Below are 22,601 nucleotides of genomic sequence, written 5' to 3' on the forward strand. Positions count from 1 at the left end.
GTCCACAAGCCACTCAAACAGTGCAGTGAAAAACATTCTTTTTCCCCTTCTGTTTGGTTTGGAATTTTTTTTAAGCTTGTACTTTTAATTTTTTTAATGGACGGAATCAGCACCCTAAATATGCACTGTTTTAGTAGCTGTATCATGGGCTGCACATGAGGAATATCCACTACTAGTTCTCCAAGGTGTCAGTCTCACATGGATAAAATTCAACACCCTGTAATATAGGATGAAACTGATAGGAATTTGCAATTATTGTTGTGACTTTCATTTAATCTTCAGGTGATGACCGTGCTGATTGATCTAGATTCCAACAGATTTTGCATGCATCCTGCAAAACAAAAGAAGGTCAGCTTTGCTGTGGGACACACTGTCCTGTAAAGTGCAGTTCTACTCCAGAAGTGATTTCAGATGCCAGCGTTCAGATCTGAGCTGCTCAGCCTCACTGTTCTCAACTGTTTACTTCAGGGATAAAAATTAAGTATTGACATTTTACTCCTTCTTTCCTAAAAATTTGATTTCCTTGGCATCGGATTGTTGACCCTAATCCTCAGTTGTCTGCCTTTACTTTCAACTGATGCAGACAGACAAGTACCTACAAGCTAGATCTGGCTTTTAGGTACCAAAAGTAGAATGCATCCCGGGCAGGGGTGCGGGGGAAATCCAGTTGTATTATAAACTGGGGTGTCTCTCTATTTTTAATCTAAAAAAAAAAAAACCCAAAACAAAACACCTCTCAAAATGGAAAACAAACACTGAAGCCTCTGATCTCACTTTTCAAAGTACACCCACGCTTTATAGTGCTGTTTTTAATCCTAGCTATGTGTTAACCATATCGTTTCCACTGTCAAATACTATTGAGTACAGTAATAAGCTAAAGGATGATGCTGTTTATCCAGAAGCAAGTGTAACTTTTCTCAAGTAACAAAGAAACATAAACAGCTTAAGAAAGAAAAACAACTCATAAGATTTAATGCAGTAGTGTACGCAAAACATATCTGGGTGACATTTGATTTTACTATGGGATTGTTGAAGTGCAGCTTCTATAAATTCATGTACTGGAAATAAATTTATATACTAGGGTATCATCCATTTTACATTACGTTTTCCTGCATTAAATCTTTATAGAGAGATCATAAGCAATTTCAAAACAGTACTTCTGATAAAACTCCCCACAAAACTAGAATCAGAAGGGCACATTGATATCAGAAAATGATTTATTGCTGCGTCTTTGAAATAAAAACTAATGGTCCTGTCCCACTTCTGACAAACATACTGTGCTGTTTGTGCCTGTCAACTAAATAGGGCTAGAAGGAGCAGGGAACACTACAGGACAGGGCCAAGAAACTCATGAGGGGAACATAACTTAGTGGCAGAGAAACAATCAGGAGATGATTGTGTCGTTCATTTTGAGTTGATAAATACTAAACTTAGGAATCATCCAAATTCTCATTTGTTTCTAAGGCATATTTAAGCAAAAATTACATTGCTGCTTTAAATTCACTATAAAAGGACAAGTCTGTTTTCACATTTAAAAAAATTACAGATGGGATTTTCTCTTGAATTACCTGTTTCCTTCTGCTTGAGTAAAACCGAGCATTTAATGTAAATGCAACATTCTGCACTGTATTCATCATTTCTTATGAGAATGTCAAGATTGTGACCCATATGTACCCTTTTATTACTTTACCAAAGTAAAATAAAACCGTGTGACTTTTGTAAACATTTACAAATTGCATTTTATATTGTAGCAGCTTTCCTGTTTTACAAGCAGCCTTAATGTTAGATGAGGAATTCCAGTATAATAGCATCACGCATTTAAAAAAAAACATACACCAAAAACCCCCTGTATTTGCTGTATTGGAAACCAGTGCTTCTACCAGGATTAGCCAGAGACAGGTTAAGTTGTGTTTTTAAAAGCCCCAGGTGCCCCCACCCTTCACAATTCTGGTAACGGGGTATCATCAATCACTGTGAAGTCGTTACTGCTGACTTTTTGCTTAACAGAGGCAAATAATCCAGCCAGTGCCATGTCACTGTCTCCTTTATTTACTTTCATGTTTACTGTATTGCTTTGGGCTTAATTCTGTCCTGATGAGGTCAGCTGCTCTTTGATGTTAGCAGAAGTAGGTGGAAGCCCTATGCCAAGGAGATAAAGGCATCTAAGCCATCATTTATTACTTACTAAATTGCATTCCTTACCTGTAATAAGAAGTCTGCATAAAGTGACTAATTTTCTCTGTGTTAGCTACAGTCCACCAACAGTCCAGCTCTTCCAAATCGTAACTAGTCAGCAGCCTGGTAAGAAGAGGAGCCCTAACCATAAATTACCTGAAATGCACTGCTCTGTTCACTATAGATGTTCTTCTTGATTTGCAGCTCATTTGCAATGACTGTAGTAGCTGGACAGACTGTTCCACAACAGCTCTGCCTGTTCTGAGAGAAAGCATGGATCAGCTCGCAATACATAGTGGGGTTTTTCTGCTAATTTGCTTTCTTGGAAAGTGCTTCAAAAAACCCCAAAACAAACCAACCAACCAACCAAAACACTAAACCCAATACAAACCTGTTCCAGTTCAGACCTGAAAAAGGAAGCTACAAACTGCTGATAATCTAACATGTTGGACTGCAGAAGTTGAGTTGTCATTAAAAAGGAGACATTCTATACACATCTTTACAATTAAACTTTTTTTAATTATTTTTGCCATAGAAAGCTCTAAGAACTAATATCAAGTATTGATTAATGAAAAGTAGAGCACAACTTTAAAAAGTATGTTAAGGAAAGACTGTACAACTATATACATTACAGATCTGGCAAAAGTGATAGACGTTTCACATGGAACAGTTCCCGGGCAATAGCTGTAGAAGCCAATGTTCAATGTATATAGTCGTCAGCTTCTGCGTCTTTTTATAAGCTGCATGCCTTAGCAGGACAAAATAAATAAGCAGTCAATTGTTATCTTAGTATTTATTTAATTCATATACTGGAATGCTATGGTGCGAATTCCCAAAGGAACCATATAGTGAGGATACAGCCACCATCATCATATTTTGCAGCAGATCTGGTAATGGGTTTATATGCATATAAATGACTGTGAGGTCTGTTACCATACTCTGTTGACATTTTAAATTTTTATATAAATGCTTTTTCAGATTCAATCTTTTTCATCTGTTACCCCGAAGCCAACTCCTTAGTATTTACATAAGGTTTTCATTAAGTTAAAATGAAAGCTAAGTGTTTACAAAAACAAAAAAAAACACAAACAGAAGTGCAATAGCCAAAAATCTAAATATAAAAGCTCATGGCCCCATAAAAAGTCTTAAAAGAATGGATTTAACATGTTTCCAAACCAATAAATACTGGAAGTGAAACAAAACAAATGCTTTACATGAGCTCTGGACTTTGGATATCAAAAATCACTTCCAAGGAAAACTGAAGACCCTGAGACACATGCAAGCACGAGTCTTCTAGCAAAAATAGTTACAAAGCCCTAATTTTCCAGTTTTCCTCCAAAAAGAGACCTTTAGTAGGCACAGTTCAATTTAAGGTTTTAAATATATCAGCAGCAAATATTGATAGCCGTTACGTTTCATTATTCTTGAATGTACACTTTGAGATGTATGCTTAATTCCAGATGTGTCATGTCAATAACAAAAATAACGTGTTTTTCTTGTTAAAAAGTCGGGGAAGTCTCAGTTTAGCATGCAGCCAGCTAGGCCAGAGCTACCTGTGCTGACACAGGCCATCGGTACTTCTGTCTCGTGAGGATTATGTTTTGCTGCTGAAATGCCATCCCAGACAACATCCAGCCTGTAACATCATTACTCGAGAGATTTCTGGTACCCTTTTTTTATAGCTCAGGTGGTATTTGAACCACTTACCATTTAGATGTCTTTCTGTCTAGAGTGTTACATGTCTAAAACCTTAACCTTGAAGTTCATACGATTAAGATGCTTACTTGAAAAAGTAAAAACCTTTAAGTTAAGCGATGAAAGGTCACAATAACTAGTACTATGCATGATAATCTTTCTCAGTCGTCTCTAGAACTTGAGCAGTTTTCATATCACCATTTACAAAAACTCAACAAGTCGCTCAATCTGAAATGCTAAACTATGACTCCAGTAAGCAGCTGTTGAGTTTTTTCAGATCTACTGTTTCCTGTTCCAGTTAAATATCCAATTTGTCATCCAAGTGTCTGAACATGTACCAATTGCAAGGAATAAAAAAGGACAATATAACAAACCTAAAACTGAAAATAGGTGACTAGACAACTGCAGAGAAATGACACTTTGGATTATGGTGGATAGAGGGTATTTTTTGATTGTTGGTTTAGTCCTCATGCCTCCATACCCTATAAGTGCGGGAGAAAAATCCAAATCTGTTTCAGCTTCTTCACTATTGAGCTTTGTGGGTTTGGGGTTTTTTTCCTCATTGCAAAAAGAGTAAAATATAATGGTCCAGACACTGAATACTCTGCTCACCATAGTGCCAAGTATAAAAGGAGTTGGTTCAAGTTAGCCCTGACTGAGTGGCTCTTGTTAGCAAGACTATTTGCATGAGGACATGATTCATAGTGCTTATAAAAGCAGAACTAAGCTGCTCGTTCAAGAATACACCAAACTACTGGATGAGTTATTTTGGACCCTTGCGCTGTTTGCAAAAATGCGTTGTGGGATTTGTTTTTTTAAATGGTTCCACATTCAAGGGACTATGATGAAAAATCTGATTTTTTTCCTTGGTTAACATCTAAATACAATTCAGCGTTAAAGTGCTAACATGAAAGGGTTTACATTGTAAGTATGGGTACAGGAAATACCTCAATTACTTTAGAAGAAATATTTCTTGCTCTTTTGAAGAAATTGTACCTTTTCAAGCTACAAATCCCCATGTTTTGATCAAAATTAAGATACCAGGAAACACTGCCAGCTCCTCGGAAATGTCTTATTGTCTGTTCAAGTAAACATTCAGATTAATCGTTTCCACAAATGACTTGCAGCTACTAATGATCCATCTAAGTGCTACCATTTGATGACTTGCTAGAACAAGTTAACTTGTTTTCGCTTTAACATTTGATTTTACAGTGATTTTAACAGTTCATTTAAAACAGCTGCAATATTTCTGCACGGAATCCTTTTTCCAGTATTTAACATGATTCAGTAAGATTCTGGTATTACAAACTCAAATTCAGTACTTCCCTCTGATGGATTTTGTTTAAAAATTGCTTCGTTTCCCTGTGGAACGAAAATGTCATCCCAGGAAATCTGTTTGGCTGGAGGGTCAGAAGTTGTTCCTTCCGTGCCATCCTTCCCGGTGCCAACACGATAAACGATGCCGCCCTCGTTTATTCCTGGTATACTGCTGGAGCGATCAGTGATGTACGCATACTGTCTGATCTGCAAAGACCTGCAAGGATTCAGTCGATAGAGCTTGGTATCTCCAGAAGGGTCTTGGCTATGAACCGATCTTATGTGGGAGGCCGTAATTTGGTAGTTGATGAAAGATTTGCCACACGTCAAGCACTGGTACCTTCGCTCGCCGGTGTGGTGAATTTCATGCTTTGTACGGTATTCTGCAAGAGGGAAAACCTTGTCGCAGTATCGACAGGGATACTTCTTCTCCCAGGAGTGAACGTTAAAATGTCTCCGTAAACTCGTCAGACACGCGTACGATCTCTTACACACCATACAAATGTAGTAGACCCTCCCATCCACTATGAGCTCGTAGTGGTCATCGTGCTTTACTTTCATGCGTTTCCTGTCTGAAGAATCACCATCGGATGTTCTAGGCGTCTCGTCGGGCTTGGCTTCGCGCTCCTCGGAGTCACCCTTTACAGGAATGACTATGTCGTACGTATCCTCACCGATATTTGCATAAACCTTACAGCCTGTGGACAGCCCTTCTATTTCAGTTGCTGTATCTAATGTTATGATTTTCTGCCCTTCAGCCACATGCGTTGATGATACGCCTGAACTGAATTCCTTGTTGTTTCCAGAAAGGACATCTGAGATTTTTATTTTTAACTCTCCAGGTTTAGCAAATGGCTCTTGTGAAAATGTAACGACCTGTTTTTTCTGTACACCTGATCCTTCAGTGCTTGCTGCCTTGGGTACAGAAGGTGGCTGAATCAAAGAGCTACTGCTGACTGAAGCAGGACTAGAGGAGCTAATGATATCGACATCATCTTCAACAACCTCTTCGTCATCAACAGCAGTTGTTTCTGCTTCAGTTAGGGATCCATTATTTGAAGGCTGCTGGTTCTCCTCAACTAAATTAATTGTAGGGGTCACATGTGTTTGATGTGAGGAGCAGGCACCAAGCGCTGAGTTAAGCAGAGGCTTATTTAGCACAATGATATTAGGAGTCAAATGTTGCGGTGTTGCGGAGACAAGTGATTCGGCGCTTGACTGTGTTTGGTTTGGGCTTAGCTGAGTGGCAGACGAAGTGAGTTTTTGAGCTGCTGTGGCACTTGTCAAATGGGGAGAGCTACCGCTGCCACAAGATTTTTGGTCAGAAACTCCAGCTGGACTTGGGCAAGGCTGGTTCTGGGTTGCAGTATTCGTTTCTTTAGTACATTCTTTTGGAGGAACAATCTCGGAGCAGAAAATTACATCATCATCCTCATCATCTGAATCACTCACTGTAATTTTTGTAGTCTCATATTCTATGCCATGTAAGGAGAATGATTGTGTTATAACTGGCATCCCATCCATTACCTCTTGGCTCTCTGGCCTGATTGCAGGTACCTGGGTTTCAGCATCCTTTTGAGCTGGACTAGACGCTGACGTTTCTGAAGCACCATCTTTGACCTTGCTTGGCATGTTTTTTCCTTCAGACAGAGGTACGCCCAGATCAGCTATGAATTTAACACCCAGCTGTTGCCCTGACTTAATCAGTTCATCAAGTAAATCGGATCGAATGCTGATTATTTTGGAACTATAAATATAGTTAAGAATTTCTGCAAAAATTTCTGCTCTTACAAAGCTCAGTTCAACCACTTGCCCAGCCACTGAGAAAAGCTGGTGAAAATAAGTGCTTGAGGCCGAAAGGATGTTCCTGTGAGCTCGAAATTTCTGGTCCTCCACTATGACAGTAACATCACAAAAAAGCCCATGGTCACGTTGTTCATTCAAAGACTGAAGGAGCACACTAGAATACTGTGTGTCTGTTGCAGAAATCATTTTCTTCCCCTCCATTCCTACAAAGTAAAAGGCATCAGATTAGTAAAAATACAAATTCACAGTTTTAACTGTAGGACAACATTCTCACATTTATGGTTTATTCCTTCTTTCGACAAAACAAATCCAAGATACTACTCTTAAGCTTATATGCAATAGCACTCTGCAAGTTTGTTTCTTACTGTTATTTGTCCCTTCACCTTTGACACAATGTATGTGCAATTCTGACTACATCCTCTATTCTTGCAAAGTGAGGAACAGAGAAATAACTGCTTTTCTGATTCAACAGCAAGCACGGTAAATTTGAAAGCCAAGGAGACTGAAGAATCAGGTCTCTCAATAGGCTTTAAACATTATTAGAGATGTATTTTTAATTGTGAAAATATTCTGTAAATTGTTACGAGAAAGCCCGATAACATCCAGGTTATTTATGGGCCAGACAACAAAATCTGCATCCATATATTGCCAGTCAACCGAGGTTAAAGAAAACGCTAGTGATCCTTCACTTCCTTGTCCACAAAAATCAGCTTTTTTTTGTTACTCCTCACGTATTTGCAAGGTTGCTTTGTGCTTGTAACCGAGGTACTGAGCAGCACGTCAACAAAAAAACATCGGTAAAGTCAAACTGAGCCATCCTTTGGCACTTCCTCAACACGACGCGAAAAACCCAACACCGAAATATACAAGCAGCGAGTTAAAGTCTGTAAATTCTTCGTTTTACTCGTAAAACTTTATTTCCACACGCCTGGAAGGGCAGGATGAGCTGCGGAGGCCGACCCCCCGCGCCTCACACCCGCTGCGCCCCGGCCCGGCCGCTCGGCCCCCGCAGCCCCCGGTGCGTTCGCCGCGCACCCCGGAGCTCCGAGCGGCCGCGGGGAGGGCGCTGCGGCGGGAGGGGTTTCGCGGCGGCCGCCGGGCCCCCCGGGTGGAGTAACAGCGGCCGGGCGGCCCCGCCTCAGCCAGACGGAGCGGCGCTGGCGCTCGCAAGCGGCGGGCCCGGGGAGCGGCCCGGCGGCAGGAGCCGGAGCGGACGGGCCGCCCCCCCGCGCGGCCAGGCCGTGCCCGCTGCCAGCGCTGCCGGCTGGAGGCGAGCGGAGCGGGGCCGGCCCCGCCGGCGGCGGGAGGGGGAGGCAGCCCGAGGAGGAGGAGGAGGACGAGGGCCGCCTTACCTGCGCTCCGGCCGCCAGCACCCGCCGCCAGCACCCGCCGCCGCTCGGGCCCGGGCGCCGCCCCCCGCGCCGCCCTCCCCTGCGAAGCGCCGCGCTCCGCCCGAGCGCGCTCGTCACCCTTCGGCTCCCTGACCCGAGCGGCCTCGGCAACCTTCGGGCGCGTTCGGGGCCGGAGGGCGGGGCGGCCCTGCAGCCGCCTCAAGCGGGGCCTCCGGCCGGACCGCGGGGCGCTGTGCCCGCCCTGGGCTCCGCGGCCCGGCCCCCGGCCCACAGTGCCCGCGGCGCCCGGAGGTGGTTGGCGGCTCCCAGGAGCCCCCGGACACCGCCTCCCCCGCGCCGTTCCCGTCCGTCGGGGGTGCGGCGCAGCCCGGTTACAGGCCCCAAGGCCCCGTCCGCTGGGGCTGGCGGGAGGGAGCTCGGCACCTCGCAGCTCCCAGCCCCGCTCCACCGGAGCCCTTGGGCAGCCGCGGGCCGAGCGCACGGGCCTGCCCGCGGCCTTGGCAGTTCTGCCAGGCCCCCAGCTCTCCCGCTCCCCCAGGCGAAGGCCTCAGCAACCCCCAGCACCTGCCCCGTGCCTGCCCGCGCAGGGTCGGTGGCGGAGCCGCCGGCAGCAGGCTCTCTCCCGCCGCGGCTCGTTCCCCGCCCGGCGCACAGCCCAGGCCCGCTGCGCTCAGCCGGCACCTCGGCCCAACAGCGGGGAAACCTCCTGCAACCCGAACCAGAACACCCACGCTCGCACTGCAGGATCGTTTATTTCGTATTCTTTGCAGCACGGCGGCACGAGTTAGACTCCGCTAGGAGCTGTGCAGACGTGAGCGCCTTGGCAGAACGCGGCGCTCGGCACATTCGACATGCGGTCAGCAAAGTGACGTATCCACAATGCGGCCTCCTGAAACTGTCACTGTGCGTGAATGCTCAAAGAACACCAGGGTCATAATAGATGTTTTTCATCTTCAGCTACTGTTTTTTTCTCCATGGGTTTTGTGGATGTGAACCGTGTGAGCTCTTGATTTTTCTTAAGATTCAAACACTTTGCCAAGAACAAATGTCCTTCTCTCAAGTTCGACCAAAACCATTAACAGGCCACAGTCACTGGCACAAACACCTGCAATCTTTCACCGCAAAGATCAGCAACGACATGGTCCTGCCTGGCCTTACGAGCCCTTCTAGCGTGAAAATCACCTGCCGCGCTCCCGGTATTTGTACAGCTGCTAGCAGAAGTGCCTTTTTGAAGCAAGCCTTCAGATCTGAAATGTTCCAAAGCTGGTTTCTGCTTATAGGTTTTTCCAGAGAGTTGAGAGAAGAAGAAAAACTAACAGAGAAGAACAACAATGGGAAAAGGTAGGCTTTTCTTCCCTATATAACCCTTCAATTAAATTTTATCATTTGATCTACGTTCTTAGTCATTTTTACACAGGCTATATTAAATGAAAACAATGCTGTAATTGTTTTAATTGTTAATATATGATCCAGTGTTCTATTTTCTCCTCCAAAAATGTCTGATGGTCTACATTAAAGCATTTCTTAACCTCTTATCCTGTGTCTTTAAGGAGTTTTCTTCTCCTCATTGCCTGTCACATTTTAAAATAACTAATAGGGAAATTCCTAGATAACGATGAGCACTGATTTGGAAGGAGCATCAGTTCTCAAGAATCAGGTTTGAACTGCTTGCCCTTAGGCACAGAAATGCATGCTAATTTAAAAGGTGCTGGTCTAGCTGCGAGTGTTGCACCATCTCTTTGACTTTTACTTGCTGCAGAAGCTTCTCTTTATGTTGTTTTCTCACATCAGATATTAACTCTGAAGCCCGCTGTCTCCTTGCCATGCTCAGGGCAGAGCAAATGCTCTGACCACCTTAAAAAAATGTAGTGAAGCTGCCACTGAGCCACATGGAACTAAAAGGCGTATTCCTGGGACTAAAAAAATAGGTAAGAGACACAATAGCAACTTTTGTTTTGACGTATATAAATGATTCAAAAAAGCTCTGGGGAGGGAGGCTCTGAAAATATAAAGTACAAATGTAAAGAAGTGATGTGTAGGTTTTTGTGAGAAGACCAAAAAATACACAATTCAGTAACAAGTTTTGAGTTTAGCAATTTCAAGAGCTCTCTCCTTTTTTAAAGGTACAGTTTGCGGGAACAGAAAATTATTTTAAAGGTTCAACAAATCTGAGAGAAAAACAAGTGTTCTGTGTCATGAAAAAATGTATTCTACATTAAAATAAATGAAATTTGATAAACAGGACAGTGAATTTCCTGTTAGGGCCCTCAGTAAAATAAAAATTCAACAGTTCTCCTAGTTAAGACTACTTTTATGGACAGAAATACTCTTCCACTGTGGAATTTCAAATAAAACACCACTGCTTCTGAAGGACTCTAAAATACTAATTTCCACCATTCATGCTTCAAGGAACTTTCAAAGATTATTTTTCCTGTTCATCCCATTATATAAAGACTCATATAACCAAATTCAAAGTCCAGTGATACTTTTTACTGATATCAGTAGTTGTAGATGCTGCCCTGCACTGTATATCTGTGCATTGTATAACCCATATACAAAAATACCTAAAATGACTGCACAATATTAACTAATAGAGGTGCAGAGTGCTCCTCAGAGGCAGATGTTTTGGTCACCGTCTTGCCACGGCAGACTTGGGTGCAGGCGTGAGCGGCCTCATCATGAGCTGTCACAGCGCACCCGAGGGCTGGGACCACTGTGCTGGGTGCTGCGGGGCTCGGGGGACACTGGCTGTCCCCTCCATGCCAGCCCAGCTCAGCACATGCTAAACCCAGGCACCAGGGCACAGCACGCTTGCCCCCAGCCACATTTTGGGGTCTTCCACCCCTTTCTGTGGCTATCCCTGAGCCCTGGTTGTGGGGGATTCCGGGGGAGAAGCTAGGGAGGGCTGCGTGCCCTCTTGAAGGCCTCAGGGGAACATTTACTTGCCACGTGGATGGGTCCCTGTTACGTGTCTGGCCCAGCAGCTTCCTTCTCTCTCACGGGCGGGCGACATGACCTGCTGTAACCCGTGTGGGGAGCACACAGTGGCCTGGGCTTCTTTCTGGGGACACCTGGCTTCACATACCAGAGGGGCAAGCGAACTCGGAAGCCTGTGAGGAGAGCGGGGGCACCGGCTGCTGGGGTGCAGGATCACCCAAGGTTTCAGGTTCCTCCCGACACCGGACGCTCAGAGAGACAAAGTCACCGAGCCCTAATTCATGCGGTACGGATTCCGCTGGCAAAAACACCGCCACTGCAGACTCCCAGCTGTCTCATTCAAATGACCCCACCGCCAGCCAAAACAGCCCTTTAAAAGAGAGCCTTATCTGCTTGAATTAAGCAGGCAGTAGCTCTATCTCAAACTATTCAGAAAGCCCCACGGCAGGGAGATCCCACACAGGATACAGTAACACCGAACACTTGCAAACCTCTGGTAACATCGTTTCCATCCATGTGGTTACATGCATGCAAAATAATGCACGATTTAAATAGGCTTCCTTCTTCTTACAGATAATTTTTTTGCTGATTATGTTAAATTTGGGAACTAAAATAGTGTTTCGTTTGTGAAAAAGAGAATGGCATACTCGGAGACCATTTCTAGACAGCACAAGCAGCATGGGCTCCCCGGGGCCGAGCAGCCGTCCCAGATGCTGGCAGGACCCCGCGGTGTGACCCCGCGCGGCCCAGGCAGGGCAGAAACTCCTGGTTTTTACTCAGAAAGCGGTTCGAACCCTGGAGGACAGGGCCCGTCTCACCACTACGCGATCTGGAGAGCTGTCTCCCCAGATCGCTGCTGTTTCGGGTGCTCCTTACGTGCTGCCGCCGCGACCGGGCCGCTCTGGGAGGTGCCGCATTTTTAATTGTCAAAAATCGGGCCCGAAGGTGCCGGGCGGCGCTGGGCCCCGGTGCCCGGGGAACGGGGAGCCCCGGCCCCCGCAGCCCCGCGGGGAGTGCCTGGGCCTCCCCCCGGCCCGTGAGCTGTCCGCCGGGCAGTGCTGCTCCCGGCCCGCCGTGGACAGCTCCCGGCCGCCGGTGCCTGCGGGCCGGGGACGGGCCTGCGCCGCCGCCGCTGCCCCCGGGCCGCGGCCCCCGCCCCCACGGCCCGCGCTGCCTTACCTGGAGCCGCCGCTGCCCGCGCGTCCATGCTGACCCGGCTCGGCCGCCGCAGGGGCTGGCCCGCCGCCGGCAGCACAAAGGGAGGAGCCCCGGGAACGCAGCCGCCGCGGTGCCGTGTTGCTGCCCGGGCGCGTAGGGCGGTGCGCCCCGCGGGCGGGGCCGTCCCGTCCCGCTTCCGCCCCGCCGCTGCTGCCCGCCCCCGCCCGGCCGGGAGGACGCCGGAAGCCGCGCGCCGCCCGGAAGCGGCGCACCCGCAGCGGCCGCCATGGCGCCGGCGTCGCGCTCCCGCAGCCCGCCGGCCGCCAGCCCCGAGCGCCGCGCGCGCAGGTCCCGCTCCCGCTCCAGGGAGCGCGGCGGCCTGAAGCGTCCGAGCCACCGGCGGAGCCGCAGCCGCAGCCGCAGCCGGCCCCGCTCCCGCGAGCGCACCCCCGGCGGGCCGCGCTCCGCCGCGCACCACGGGCACCACCACGGCAAGGCCTGGCCCGAGTACTACGAGAAGGAGAAGGAGGAGATCCTGCGGCAGAGGCGAGCGCCGGCCCCGGCTGCCCCGTCCGAGCTTCCCGTAGCGCCCGCCGCGCCGGTTCCTGCTCTGCTCCGGGGAGGGGCGGGCAGGGGGCCGGGGCTGCGGTTCCCGGGGGGAGGCGGCCGCACCCGTCTCTGTGCGGCCCGTTCCCGGGCGGGTGTCGCTCTGCTGAGGGGCTGCCCGGCGCTTGAAGCACCTTCGGCTTTTCCTTGCGGCGGGCGCGGCGTCCTGCCTTCCCCGCCGGTGGCCGGGGAGCGGGCCGGGCTCGGCTGGCAGGGCGCTGGCCCCGTTGCCGCCGATCCTCCGCGGTGCTGAGGTTTGCTGCTGCTCGGCCAGGCCGCTGGGGGTTTCTGTTCACTGTGGCTGCTTTAGGCCGTCCTGAAATGGTAACAGATACCAGACTGAAGGTGTTGGCGTGGCAGGTGCAACGCGGGGCTTCAGTGAACGCGTTTTCTCTTGCAGGAGACTCAATGAGAGAGAGAGAATTGGAGAACTGGGGGCACCTGAAGTCTGGGGGCTGTCACCAAAGGTTCCTGACCCCGAGTAAGTGACATTCTTTCTTCTGTTTTTTGTGATACTGGTAACATGTCAATTCCATTTGCAAAAGTATCATATCCCTACAATAGTCCCTTCGCCACAGTTCGTGTTGTGTCAGTTTGTTTCTGAATCAAAACAACAAGATTGTTACTTTTTCACCCCAAATAATTTCAACATATGAATGATGCAAGATACAATTTATTGTAGATCAAGTGAGCCTTGTGTTGTGGTTCCGAAAGCAGTTCCTGTGCTGCAAATTAGCTGTTTAATAGTTTACTCTACTGCAAGTAGTGACTCAAAAACTGCAAGCATGTATTTGGTCATATGTGTACCTTCGAACGCTACAATATAGATTTTAAATAGCAAACCTTGATTTTTTTATTCAGTTCTGATGAGCATACGCCAGTAGAAGATGAAGAGGCAAAATCTAAGAGTAGTTCTTCAGACTCCAGCTCGGAAGGTATTTTGTTTTTTGTTTGGAAAACGGGAAGCTCCTGAAGTCTAGAATCTGCTGTTGTTGCTTGCAAGAGGTTCACTGACTTGGACAGGTGGAAGAGAGTGTGAGTGTGGCTCCAGCGCAAAGCAGAGCATTGCTTGGGGGAGGTCGGGACGTTCATTTGGAGCTAGATGATCTTGGTCTGTTCTCTGATGTTATCTTTTTAAAACTTTTTAGAGGAAAAAAAGAAAAAGAGGAAGAAAAGGAAGAAGAAGAAGCGGAAGGCATCCAAAAGAAAACGCAGAAAACATTCTGAGGACAGCGACAGTGAGTCGGAGTCTGAGCAGAACTCCAGTGGTAAGAAAAGAAGGTTTCAGCTAACATGCATCTGCAAGAGTTCTCCTTCCTCTCCTCTGAATGTAAAGCAACACTTCTGGCTTTTGTTGCATGCTTGCAGTGTTCTGAAATTACAGAGTGGCAGCATCAATCCAGTATTCTTGTCTTTCACCAGCTTGCTGGATTTGCAGTGCCTTTTCCTTGGGTGCTTGCAGTCTGGCCTTAGGAAATAGGACTTCTGAGTTTAGCATCCACTGGGTGCCTCATGCCAGGAGTACGTTCAATACGTTCTCACACAGAACAATACTGCAGGAAGCTTTCTGCTAATACTTTCTCAGTGCTATTTAGTACCTAAACAAATAATGTCTGAGAAGCTGTGTACTGAGGCATTCTGGTGGAGACAGTTAGTTATTCACAGTGCAGTAAAGTACTTTGGGTTTAGCTAATAATCTCTTTTTGATAGCATATATGCTTTCTTTTTTTTTTTCAGATGAAGATAAAAAGAAAAGCAAGAAGAAAAGAAAGAACAGAAAGTAAGTTCCGAGGTTGTCATGTGTAATTCTACCTGCTTTTAACTAGAGGGCAGCACCACCTTCTTATCAGGTGGTTAGGAAGGCTGAGCACGCTTGTACTTAGGGCTGTAAAAACTGTAGAATAATCTTAATTTGTTGGTTTTAATATAAATCTACAGAACCTTGCAGCATAGAGGACTTCCTGCAAATTTAGGAAGCCACTTTCTAACAGTATATGAAAGGCATAACAGTGTACATATTGTCTTTGGTTTGCTGTGAGACATTTTCTATGAAACAACAACAATCTATATGCAGCCAGCCAGTCTCCCAGGTGGAAGTTGCCTTGTGAAATGGATGACTTGAGGATGATTCCAGGAACTTGCTTTCATCTTAAATTTTGGTAAATAGCGTGTCTGTCTTTGATTTTATCACAGGAAGAAGTATAAGAAAAAGAAAACTAAGAAGAGCAGGAAGGAATCCAGTGATTCAAGTAGTGAAGATTCTGATGACGAAACATTGCAAGGGGAAGATCTCTGGATTGAGAGATCAAGTAGGTTCCCCCGACTTTAAACCTGGATTGAAACTTCTTGGCGTCCTTTTCATGAATTCTTTTTTAGGTGTTGTCAACGTATGCAATTGTTCTGACAACAAAGAACAATGGACACAATATTAATCTTTCTCATTATTTGATTGTTGCAGAAAATACAGAAGCTGATAGCCTGATTGGACCAGAAGCTCCCAAAACTCATGCATCTCAGGATGACAGGCCTTTGAAGTGAGTAGCCAACTCTAACAGTACTTTGTTCAAATCAAGTAAATCAAGTCACTTTTCAAGAGGGCTGTTTCATCAGATACAAATGTTGTGCCAGAAACTCACAGACAGAAGTGGTAGTGGTGCCTTTGCTCTGGCCTGGATTCAGGTAGAAAAGTCTGCTTTATGCTTTGTAGCCTTGGTTCCTAGAAAATCAATTGTGAGATGCCTTTATTCTAATGCTCTGCAGCATTGTGACTTTATAGTGTCTTTGTTACCGTTTAATCAGAATGGATTCAACTGGTAATTTAAGATAATGTTGCTAGTGTTAACCATATGGAAAAAAACAGGCCAATATGTGTGCAAGAATACAAAAGTGCTTAAAAATGCAACTGTAGCAAGTAGTGACCAAGGGAAGCTGGATGTTTAGCTCAGGCTCTCTCTATTTGAGACCGATTGAAATCACTGCTTTATTTTCTCTTTATTTTTTAAGCTACGGACATGCCCTCTTGCCTGGTGAAGGTGCAGCAATGGCAGAGTACGTAAAAGCAGGAAAACGTATACCCCGGAGAGGTGAAATTGGCTTGACCAGCGAAGAGATTGCATCGTTTGAGAGCTCTGGTTATGTCATGAGTGGCAGCAGGTACGGTACTGATGATGCTCGTGGTTCGGTGAAATTTTCAGGAGTTGCTTCCTCTGTTGGCCAGTTGGAAGACTGCTTCCAGGCTCTGGTTGAAAGCACGGAAGAGAAGGTGCTCTGTGTCCTTGCAATAGTCTACACTAAACTCCCTGTTGCTACAGATAGATGATGGTGAGATTTTTAAGGACACTTTCTCTTCAAGAGCAAAAATTCTTTCCAGGTGACATACTTCTAATTACCTTGTATTTCAAGTGAGGAGATGCTCGTGTCAGGTGGCTCAAGGCTGGTGTGTTTGGACAGCAGCGGTGATGTGCTAGCTGCTCAGTAGGAGGCAAATCAAAGCTTGAGAGGTTGGCTGCACTTTCTTTATGAGTCCAAAAGGAATTTCACTTGAATTTTGGTGAGCCAGTAGCTGGCATCCTGGGGACAGGTGGGACTTCTGGCTGACAGCCTGAGAGCAGACACCCCTAGAAGTCGTTTTTTTGCTCTGCCGTGTTCCTTCCTGGGAAGGTTTGAGCGCAGTTTGGGTTCTCTAGTGTAGGTGTCTTTATTTACAAGGCCCTGAAATCGATCAGGTCAGTTGATGGATTTAAGCTGTGATGGGGCGTTTACATCCCTCTGCCCGTGCTGATGTGATGTACGCAATGTTCTTCTCCACAGACATCGCCGAATGGAAGCTGTGCGTCTGCGTAAAGAGAACCAGATTTACAGCGCAGATGAAAAGAGAGCTCTGGCATCCTTCAACCAGGAGGAGAGGAGGAAAAGAGAGAATAAGATCCTTGCAAGCTTTCGAGAGATGGTCTACAGAAAGACTAAGGGCAAAGAGGAAAAATAATTCTTTATTTGAACTGTACAGCATAGATGCTACCAAGCAGCAGCTAGCCTGTTCCACTTGTGATTTGAAAAAAGCTGCAAGCGATGCAGTGCCTTTCACCCAACAGAGCCAAGCCTCAGGACTGGATTCCGTGTGTCAAGGAAACAGAATTGCTTTTGTCAGATTTTCTTGGATGTTGTGTTCACCATCTACAAGGAATCCCTGTAAGGTGAAAGGCTGCAAGGCAGGAACAGGCAGGGGAGATGAGAGGTGGCAATGCTCTGTGCTCACTTTGAATCAGGCAAACAGGAGGATTCTGTGGGAGGGCTTTGTTACCTGACGGCTGTAAGTGCAATTTTTCCATTTATTTTCATTAATGAGACTCAACTGCCATCAGAAGCAAGCTGCTAGTAACAGCAGCAAAAGTGAAGGAATTCCTAAGTTCTGTTTAAGGTCTAAGACTGTCCACTTAGGTATTTTTTCAGAAGTCTTTTAGATTTATTTTATTCTCAAAACAGTTCAGTTTGATTTGCGATTCAAACTAGACTTGTAAATAGAAATGAGTTTGTAATTTACTACAGATGGGCTTCAGTTACTTTAAAGCAAGCGATCGCAACGGGGGTAGAAAGTAATAGTAATACATGGGTCTGACCTTCAGTCCACCAAAGCCCGTGGTGAAGAACTCGGTTGCTTGCTTCTCTTTCTCCTATGTTATACATAGGTATCGAGCAGTGGAGTGCAGTGATGGGAACCCCTGGATGTATGCAGGTGGGAACAAGGATTTATCTTTCAGTTTATTTGAAATTTTTTTGTCTGTGGAAGTGTTATAGATTAAAACCTTATTTTAACTCCTACGGTATTTTAATTTGGTCTGTTTCAGCAGTTATTATTAATACATGGCTTTCTTTGAACTCTCTGTTCAGAGGCCTACTTGGGGTAGTGCTCCTGTGGTGGTGACCTTTGATTCAACTGCATATTTCCAAATATAACCCCTTAGCTTTCTTTTTCTCACGTGCTTTTAAAAACAAAGTATTTTCTAGAGGGCTTTTTGTTCCCCTAAATCTCTGTGTTGTAGTTTCGGCAGCAGAAATGTCTTGTATGTTTGTATATAAAGAAACTAAAAGTCCTATAATGTTTGCCCTGGAGTTCTGCAGACCTGGTGTTCGCAAACAGCAAGTCCAGCTTAGCTGCTTCTTCCCGTTTACACTCTGGAACCTCTTTCTGTCCTGCCATACCCACCCATACCTGCAAGGAACCATCATGCAAAGCCAGCTACCAGGTCAGGCTATAGTTGATTTTTGCACAGTTGTAATGTTTTTTTCTGTGCATCCACAAAGTAGAAATGCTGATAAGGAAGAGCCATTCTTTCTTCATTGTGTTTATATATTCTCCGCAAAATACCAACAGAGCATTTGTGATGGTGAATTGGAGATCTTCATTGGGAAGTAAGTCTTTCCACGAGGATTATTTTGTTTTCGATAATGTCCTTAAGCCACTTTTCTCTAAACCGACACTGTCCTGGCCTGGAGGATGGAATAAAGAGAAGGTAAATTTTAAGAATAATATTGAATCCAAGTTGGGCCAGCTGAGAGCTGGCTGTTATTCACAAGGCAAGCCTATCTGCTGAAAAAGAAACACCACCTAGAGCTGTGTAAAGCCAGGACTAGCCATGTTTGTGGTGGAGTGAAACTCATGATAAAGAGGGTCGTTTGGCTCTGTGTAGATTTATTTTCATAAAGGTCTCTGTTTTGGGCATGGGAAAGCTTGCTAGAACCTCCTGAGTTGTGTCAGTGATGGAAGAGCAATAAGATTTACCTGTGAATCAGCCTGCTGGACTCCAGAGTGAAGAATACCTCCACGGGCAAAGTCTGCAAGAGGAGAGACAGGGCATAGTTTGCATACAGAACTGCAAAAAGCAGACATTTTAATTCAGTGAGATCTATCATCTGCTTAAAGAATAACCTTTGTAGTTGTACAACAGTTCTGATCTGGATTAGAATAGTTTTGGTTTAAAGCCTCTGTGAGTATTTTCTTGTGAAGGCAAAGACTCAGATGTTAGAATTTTAAGTTTGTGATAGGATATAAGATTTCTGACCAGTGGCTATGAGCTGTTGTGCTGGGTTTGGCTGGGACAAAGTTAATTTTCTTTGCCATAGCTAGTGTGGGGCTGTATTTTGGATTTGTGCTGGAAGCCGTGTTGATAAGTCAGGGATGTTTTTGTTACTGCTGAGCAGGGCTTGCACAGCATCAAGGGCTTTTCTGCTCCTCACAACCACCAGCAAGTGGGCTGGGGGCACAAGGGGTTGGGAGGGGACACATACACAGCCATGACAGCTGAGCCCAACTGACAAAGGAATATCCAACACCATATGACATCATGCTCGGCAATAAAACTAACGGGGAGGTTGGTGCAGGGAGTCGCGCTGCTTGGGGACTGACTGAGCATTGGTCGGTTAGTGGTGAGAAATTGTTTTCATTTGCATCACTTATTTTTTCTTAGTTGTTATTTTTCTCTCTCCTGGTTATTTTTTTTTTCCTTACAATCTGTTATTATTAGTATTTTTTTAAAAATTATTAGGCTGTTTTTATGTCAACCCACAAGTTTTCTCACTTTTACACTTCCACTTCTCTCCCCATCCCACCAGATGGGGTTGCAGTGAGTGAGCAGCTGTGCGGTGCTTAGTTGCCAGCTGGGGTTAAACCACAACATCTGTGGTTGGGGATGCATAGCCAGTAAGGAGGAAAGTTAAGGTTTGGTGTGACTAAGCATGGGTTCTGGAGGTAAAAAGTCTACTCAGTACAATTTCTTTTTTTTTCTTTTGAGCTGCAACATATTATTGTATAGGTGACAAACTTCAAGCAGATCCAGAAAGGGATGCTGAGGCAGTGTGAAGAGCAGCAGGCCAGTCTCCCTCTACTGACCCTTTATTCTGGAGCTCACCTCCGCTCAGTCCTGCTTACAGCTGCCCGGAGCAGCTGCTGTTTCTCAGAAGGGGAAGACAGTATGAGCAGGAAAGTAGGTGTGGAATCCTGCCACATCCTCTGTCAAGTTGCTGTCAGTCTCAGCAACTTGGGAACTAAACCAGCCCCTGGCTCTGTGCTCTTCTCCCGTCAAGTGACTGACTGCAGGTTCCTGTTACACCACATTTAAATCTCCCACCGTTGCTCTGACAACACCCAGACCTTGTCAGTGTCTCTTCTGAGAGCTGCCAGCGCCTGGCCAGTCTCTCCGCTGCCCTGGTGTGTCCCTGCCTCAGGAAACCCCCCTGTGCTCTGGTGCATGCCATTTCTGAGTACTTACAGCAGGTTTGATTTTGGAGATCTCTATAATGAAGTAGACACTTGCTGTTGCTCGTGGGATGGGTTTTCTGCGTGTTGGGATGCTGAAGCAAGCTCTGTAATGGTATCTCTTGCTGTACTTCAGTTCTTCTTCCTGGAGAAATTCTGACCAGTGAAGCCAGCTTTCGTGAATCTCCCATGTCTGCTGAACAAACGTGGTGCTAAGATTCCCTCTTTCTAGCAGAGGTGACTTAAAGGAGATGCTAAAAAGGAACTGGGGTGCTCTCCTTTAATTTTTCATGCTCCTCAACAGTGAGAAGGCATGCCTTTCCTGAGTGGATAGAATTGCCACTCACAGAAATGTATTCTTCAATCTGCTGCCATCCTTTCTGCACTGTGAAGCTGTCACATGGACCCCACTGGATATTTTTTATTACGTACTTGGCTTCTAAAATAGATAAAATGCTGAAAAATCATTATGGGAAGACCCTGCCACATGCAAATAGAGCAAGCACACTACCTTTCTCATTTTTCTTCTGTTCTGGAAGATATTTCTCTGTACTGCTTCTCCCATTTTCCATGGGAATGTGAGCTTTTTCCTCACTGGCATTGTTTTTCTCTCCCTTATCCATTGTCTTTACCTTTAGAAACACACAAACGCACTCTGAGAGAGTTGGTCTGCAGAGCTGCAGGACCCATCTGAGAAAGTCTGGGCTGCCCTGGAACGAGGTTCCAAGACAGTGTGAAGAGCAGCAGGCCGCTCCCCCTCACCTGACCCCTCCTTTGTAACTCACCTTCACTCAGCTCGACTTACAGGTGCCCTGAGCGATCCCTGGTGCTTCCCAGCTGCCTTTGCTGGTGGTCCCAGACTGGGTGGCCGGTGGCCTGGCAGTGTTGCTGTGTCCTTTTCTCTGGGGGGAAAAGCCCCGCAGAGCAGCTCCCAGGCAGTGGTACCCAGCAATCCGGCAGTGTTTGCTCTGTGTCGCCATGGCAGCGTGGGTGCCAGCCAATCAGAGCACTGGACTCCCGGCATCCCCATCGGCATTCAAGGCTGGGCCCTATAGATGGGGACCGCAGGGCCCCTTTGGACTGGGAACTCTGGGGAAATTCCTCCCTGGCAGCCGTAGTTTTCTGGAAAAATAAGGCAGTACGAGCAGGAAAGTAGATGTGGGATCTGGCCAGATTCTCTTTTTGTCGTGTTTCTGCCAGTCTCGATGATTTGGGAACTGAACCTGCCTCCAGCTCCATGCTCTGCCAAACACAGACTCACTTCAGTCTGTTGCACAGAGCTGCTGTAGGCTCTGAACACCAGCACTTGCAATACAGAGCCCTTCAGGGGGAAAGGACCATGGATGCTACATGAGAGTGGACAGAGATGTCATGCCAGCAGGGTTCTGGTCCGGTCCTGGGTTTGACCCCAGAATCACACCAGGGTTGTCTCGTCATGATGCTGGGTTCATGCTGGCGGGGTGCCGTGGCAGTCCTGGGTTTGACCCCAGGGATACGCTGGCAGGGGCCCGGGGGCTGCCCTGATTGCTCCTCTCCAGGCTGGTGGGGCCATGGCTGCTGCCCTGGGACCTGCTCACTGCCATGCTTTGACTCGTGCCTCGACACCAACTTGCTGCCATGCTGTGCTTGCTGCCTGCAGCGCTTCTCACTGCCCTGCCGTGATGCCTGCCTTGTTGACTGCCTTGTTGTTTCAGGACATTTATCTGAAATGTTCTTTTCAATCCCATTTACCCACCTATTCTCTGTAGTGATGCTGCTCTCAGATTTTTCAGCAGGGGATTCGTGGATTTCTGCCAGAGTCTTTTTGGTGACTTCTCTGGCTCTTTGGCTAATCCAAACAGTCCCCTACTTAAGGCTGTAGGCCACCCTTTGCTCTGGCTTTGTCCTTCCCCTGGAGTCTGTGCTGAGCAGTGACACCCATGGCCGGGGCTGACAGCCACTCTGCCACCGCTCATCCCCCCAGGCAGGAGTCTGGCCCCAGGGTCTGCCAGTTGCCCCCACTGGAGACATGCTGGTGCTGTGACACAAGTCCTGCTCAAGGGAGTGCTGGGACGCTTCCCGCGGAGCTCCTGCTCCCGGCAGGTCTGCAGGTTTGCTCCAGCTCAAAACCCTGGCCTGGAGGTACCTGCCTTTGAGAAACATGTCACTGCCAGCTTGCTGAACTGCAGTACCCTTCTTACTGCATGAACCTTCACCCCCCTGGCTTTCTTGTGCTTGGGCACCACCTCCTGGTTCTGGTGCCATCAGGTGTTGGCTGCTGTGATGGTGCTGGTGTTGCTGGCTTATGGGCTGATTACAGGCGA

The 22,601-nt window shown here is 46.8% G+C and overlaps 3 protein-coding genes across 5 annotated transcripts; 1 reads left to right on the forward strand and 2 right to left on the reverse strand.

Moving 5' to 3' along the window:
* Positions 1-2,673: 2,673 nt before the first annotated feature.
* Positions 2,674-12,647, reverse strand: ZBTB33 (zinc finger and BTB domain containing 33). 2 transcript variants are annotated; one of them, XM_065077988.1, is made up of 2 exons: positions 12,462-12,647; positions 2,674-7,196 (listed from the first exon to the last, which is right to left on the reverse strand). In XM_065077988.1, the coding sequence occupies exons 1-2, from the start codon at positions 12,487-12,489 to the stop codon at positions 5,155-5,157; spliced, it is 2,070 nt and encodes a 689-aa protein (XP_064934060.1). In that variant the 5' UTR covers positions 12,490-12,647; the 3' UTR covers positions 2,674-5,154. The 2 variants fall into 2 exon arrangements, with proteins under 2 accessions (XP_064934060.1, XP_064934061.1); XM_065077989.1 differs by lacking the exon at positions 12,462-12,647 and adding an exon at positions 8,346-8,470.
* Positions 12,648-12,681: 34 nt separating this feature from the next.
* NKAP (NFKB activating protein) lies at positions 12,682-17,875 on the forward strand. The gene is made up of 9 exons (XM_065077990.1): positions 12,682-12,986; positions 13,447-13,527; positions 13,908-13,981; positions 14,195-14,314; positions 14,784-14,826; positions 15,240-15,355; positions 15,505-15,580; positions 16,050-16,199; positions 16,857-17,875. The coding sequence occupies exons 1-9, from the start codon at positions 12,727-12,729 to the stop codon at positions 17,029-17,031; spliced, it is 1,095 nt and encodes a 364-aa protein (XP_064934062.1). The 5' UTR covers positions 12,682-12,726; the 3' UTR covers positions 17,032-17,875.
* AKAP14 (A-kinase anchoring protein 14) lies at positions 17,018-21,273 on the reverse strand. Of its 2 annotated transcripts, XM_021283365.2 has the most exons (6): positions 21,084-21,260; positions 20,810-20,930; positions 20,646-20,737; positions 20,312-20,491; positions 18,826-18,878; positions 17,018-18,533 (listed from the first exon to the last, which is right to left on the reverse strand). In XM_021283365.2, the coding sequence occupies exons 2-6, from the start codon at positions 20,919-20,921 to the stop codon at positions 18,446-18,448; spliced, it is 525 nt and encodes a 174-aa protein (XP_021139040.2). In that variant the 5' UTR covers positions 20,922-20,930; positions 21,084-21,260; the 3' UTR covers positions 17,018-18,445. The 2 variants fall into 2 exon arrangements, 1 of the variants encoding a protein (XP_021139040.2); XR_010475728.1 differs by lacking the exons at positions 20,646-20,737; positions 20,810-20,930 and having other exon boundaries at positions 21,084-21,273.
* Between the last annotated feature and the right edge of the window lie 1,328 nt (positions 21,274-22,601).

Source organism: Columba livia, chromosome 12, assembly GCF_036013475.1.
Source record: "Columba livia isolate bColLiv1 breed racing homer chromosome 12, bColLiv1.pat.W.v2, whole genome shotgun sequence".
Lineage (NCBI taxonomy): Eukaryota > Metazoa > Chordata > Aves > Columbiformes > Columbidae > Columba > Columba livia.

Coding starts and splice junctions, on each gene's coding strand:
- ZBTB33 (XM_065077988.1), bottom strand. CDS start 12,489: ATGGACGCGCGGGCAGCGGCGGCTCCAG. Junction 7,197..12,461: donor GCGGGCAGCGGCGGCTCCAG/GTAAGGCAGCGC, acceptor TTTACTTTGTAG/GAATGGAGGGGAAGAAAATG.
- NKAP (XM_065077990.1), top strand. CDS start 12,727: ATGGCGCCGGCGTCGCGCTCCCGCAGCCCGCCGGCCGCCAGCCCCGAG. Junction 14,315..14,783: donor GTCTGAGCAGAACTCCAGTG/GTAAGAAAAGAA, acceptor TTTTTTTTTCAG/ATGAAGATAAAAAGAAAAGC. Junction 14,827..15,239: donor AAGAAAAGAAAGAACAGAAA/GTAAGTTCCGAG, acceptor ATTTTATCACAG/GAAGAAGTATAAGAAAAAGA.
- AKAP14 (XM_021283365.2), bottom strand. CDS start 20,921: ATGGATAAGGGAGAGAAAAACAATGCCAGTGAGGAAAAAGCTCACATT. Junction 18,879..20,311: donor TCTCCAAAATCAAACCTGCT/GTAAGTACTCAG, acceptor CTCCTCTTGCAG/ACTTTGCCCGTGGAGGTATT. Junction 18,534..18,825: donor TCCAGCAGGCTGATTCACAG/GTAAATCTTATT, acceptor TCCATCCTCCAG/GCCAGGACAGTGTCGGTTTA.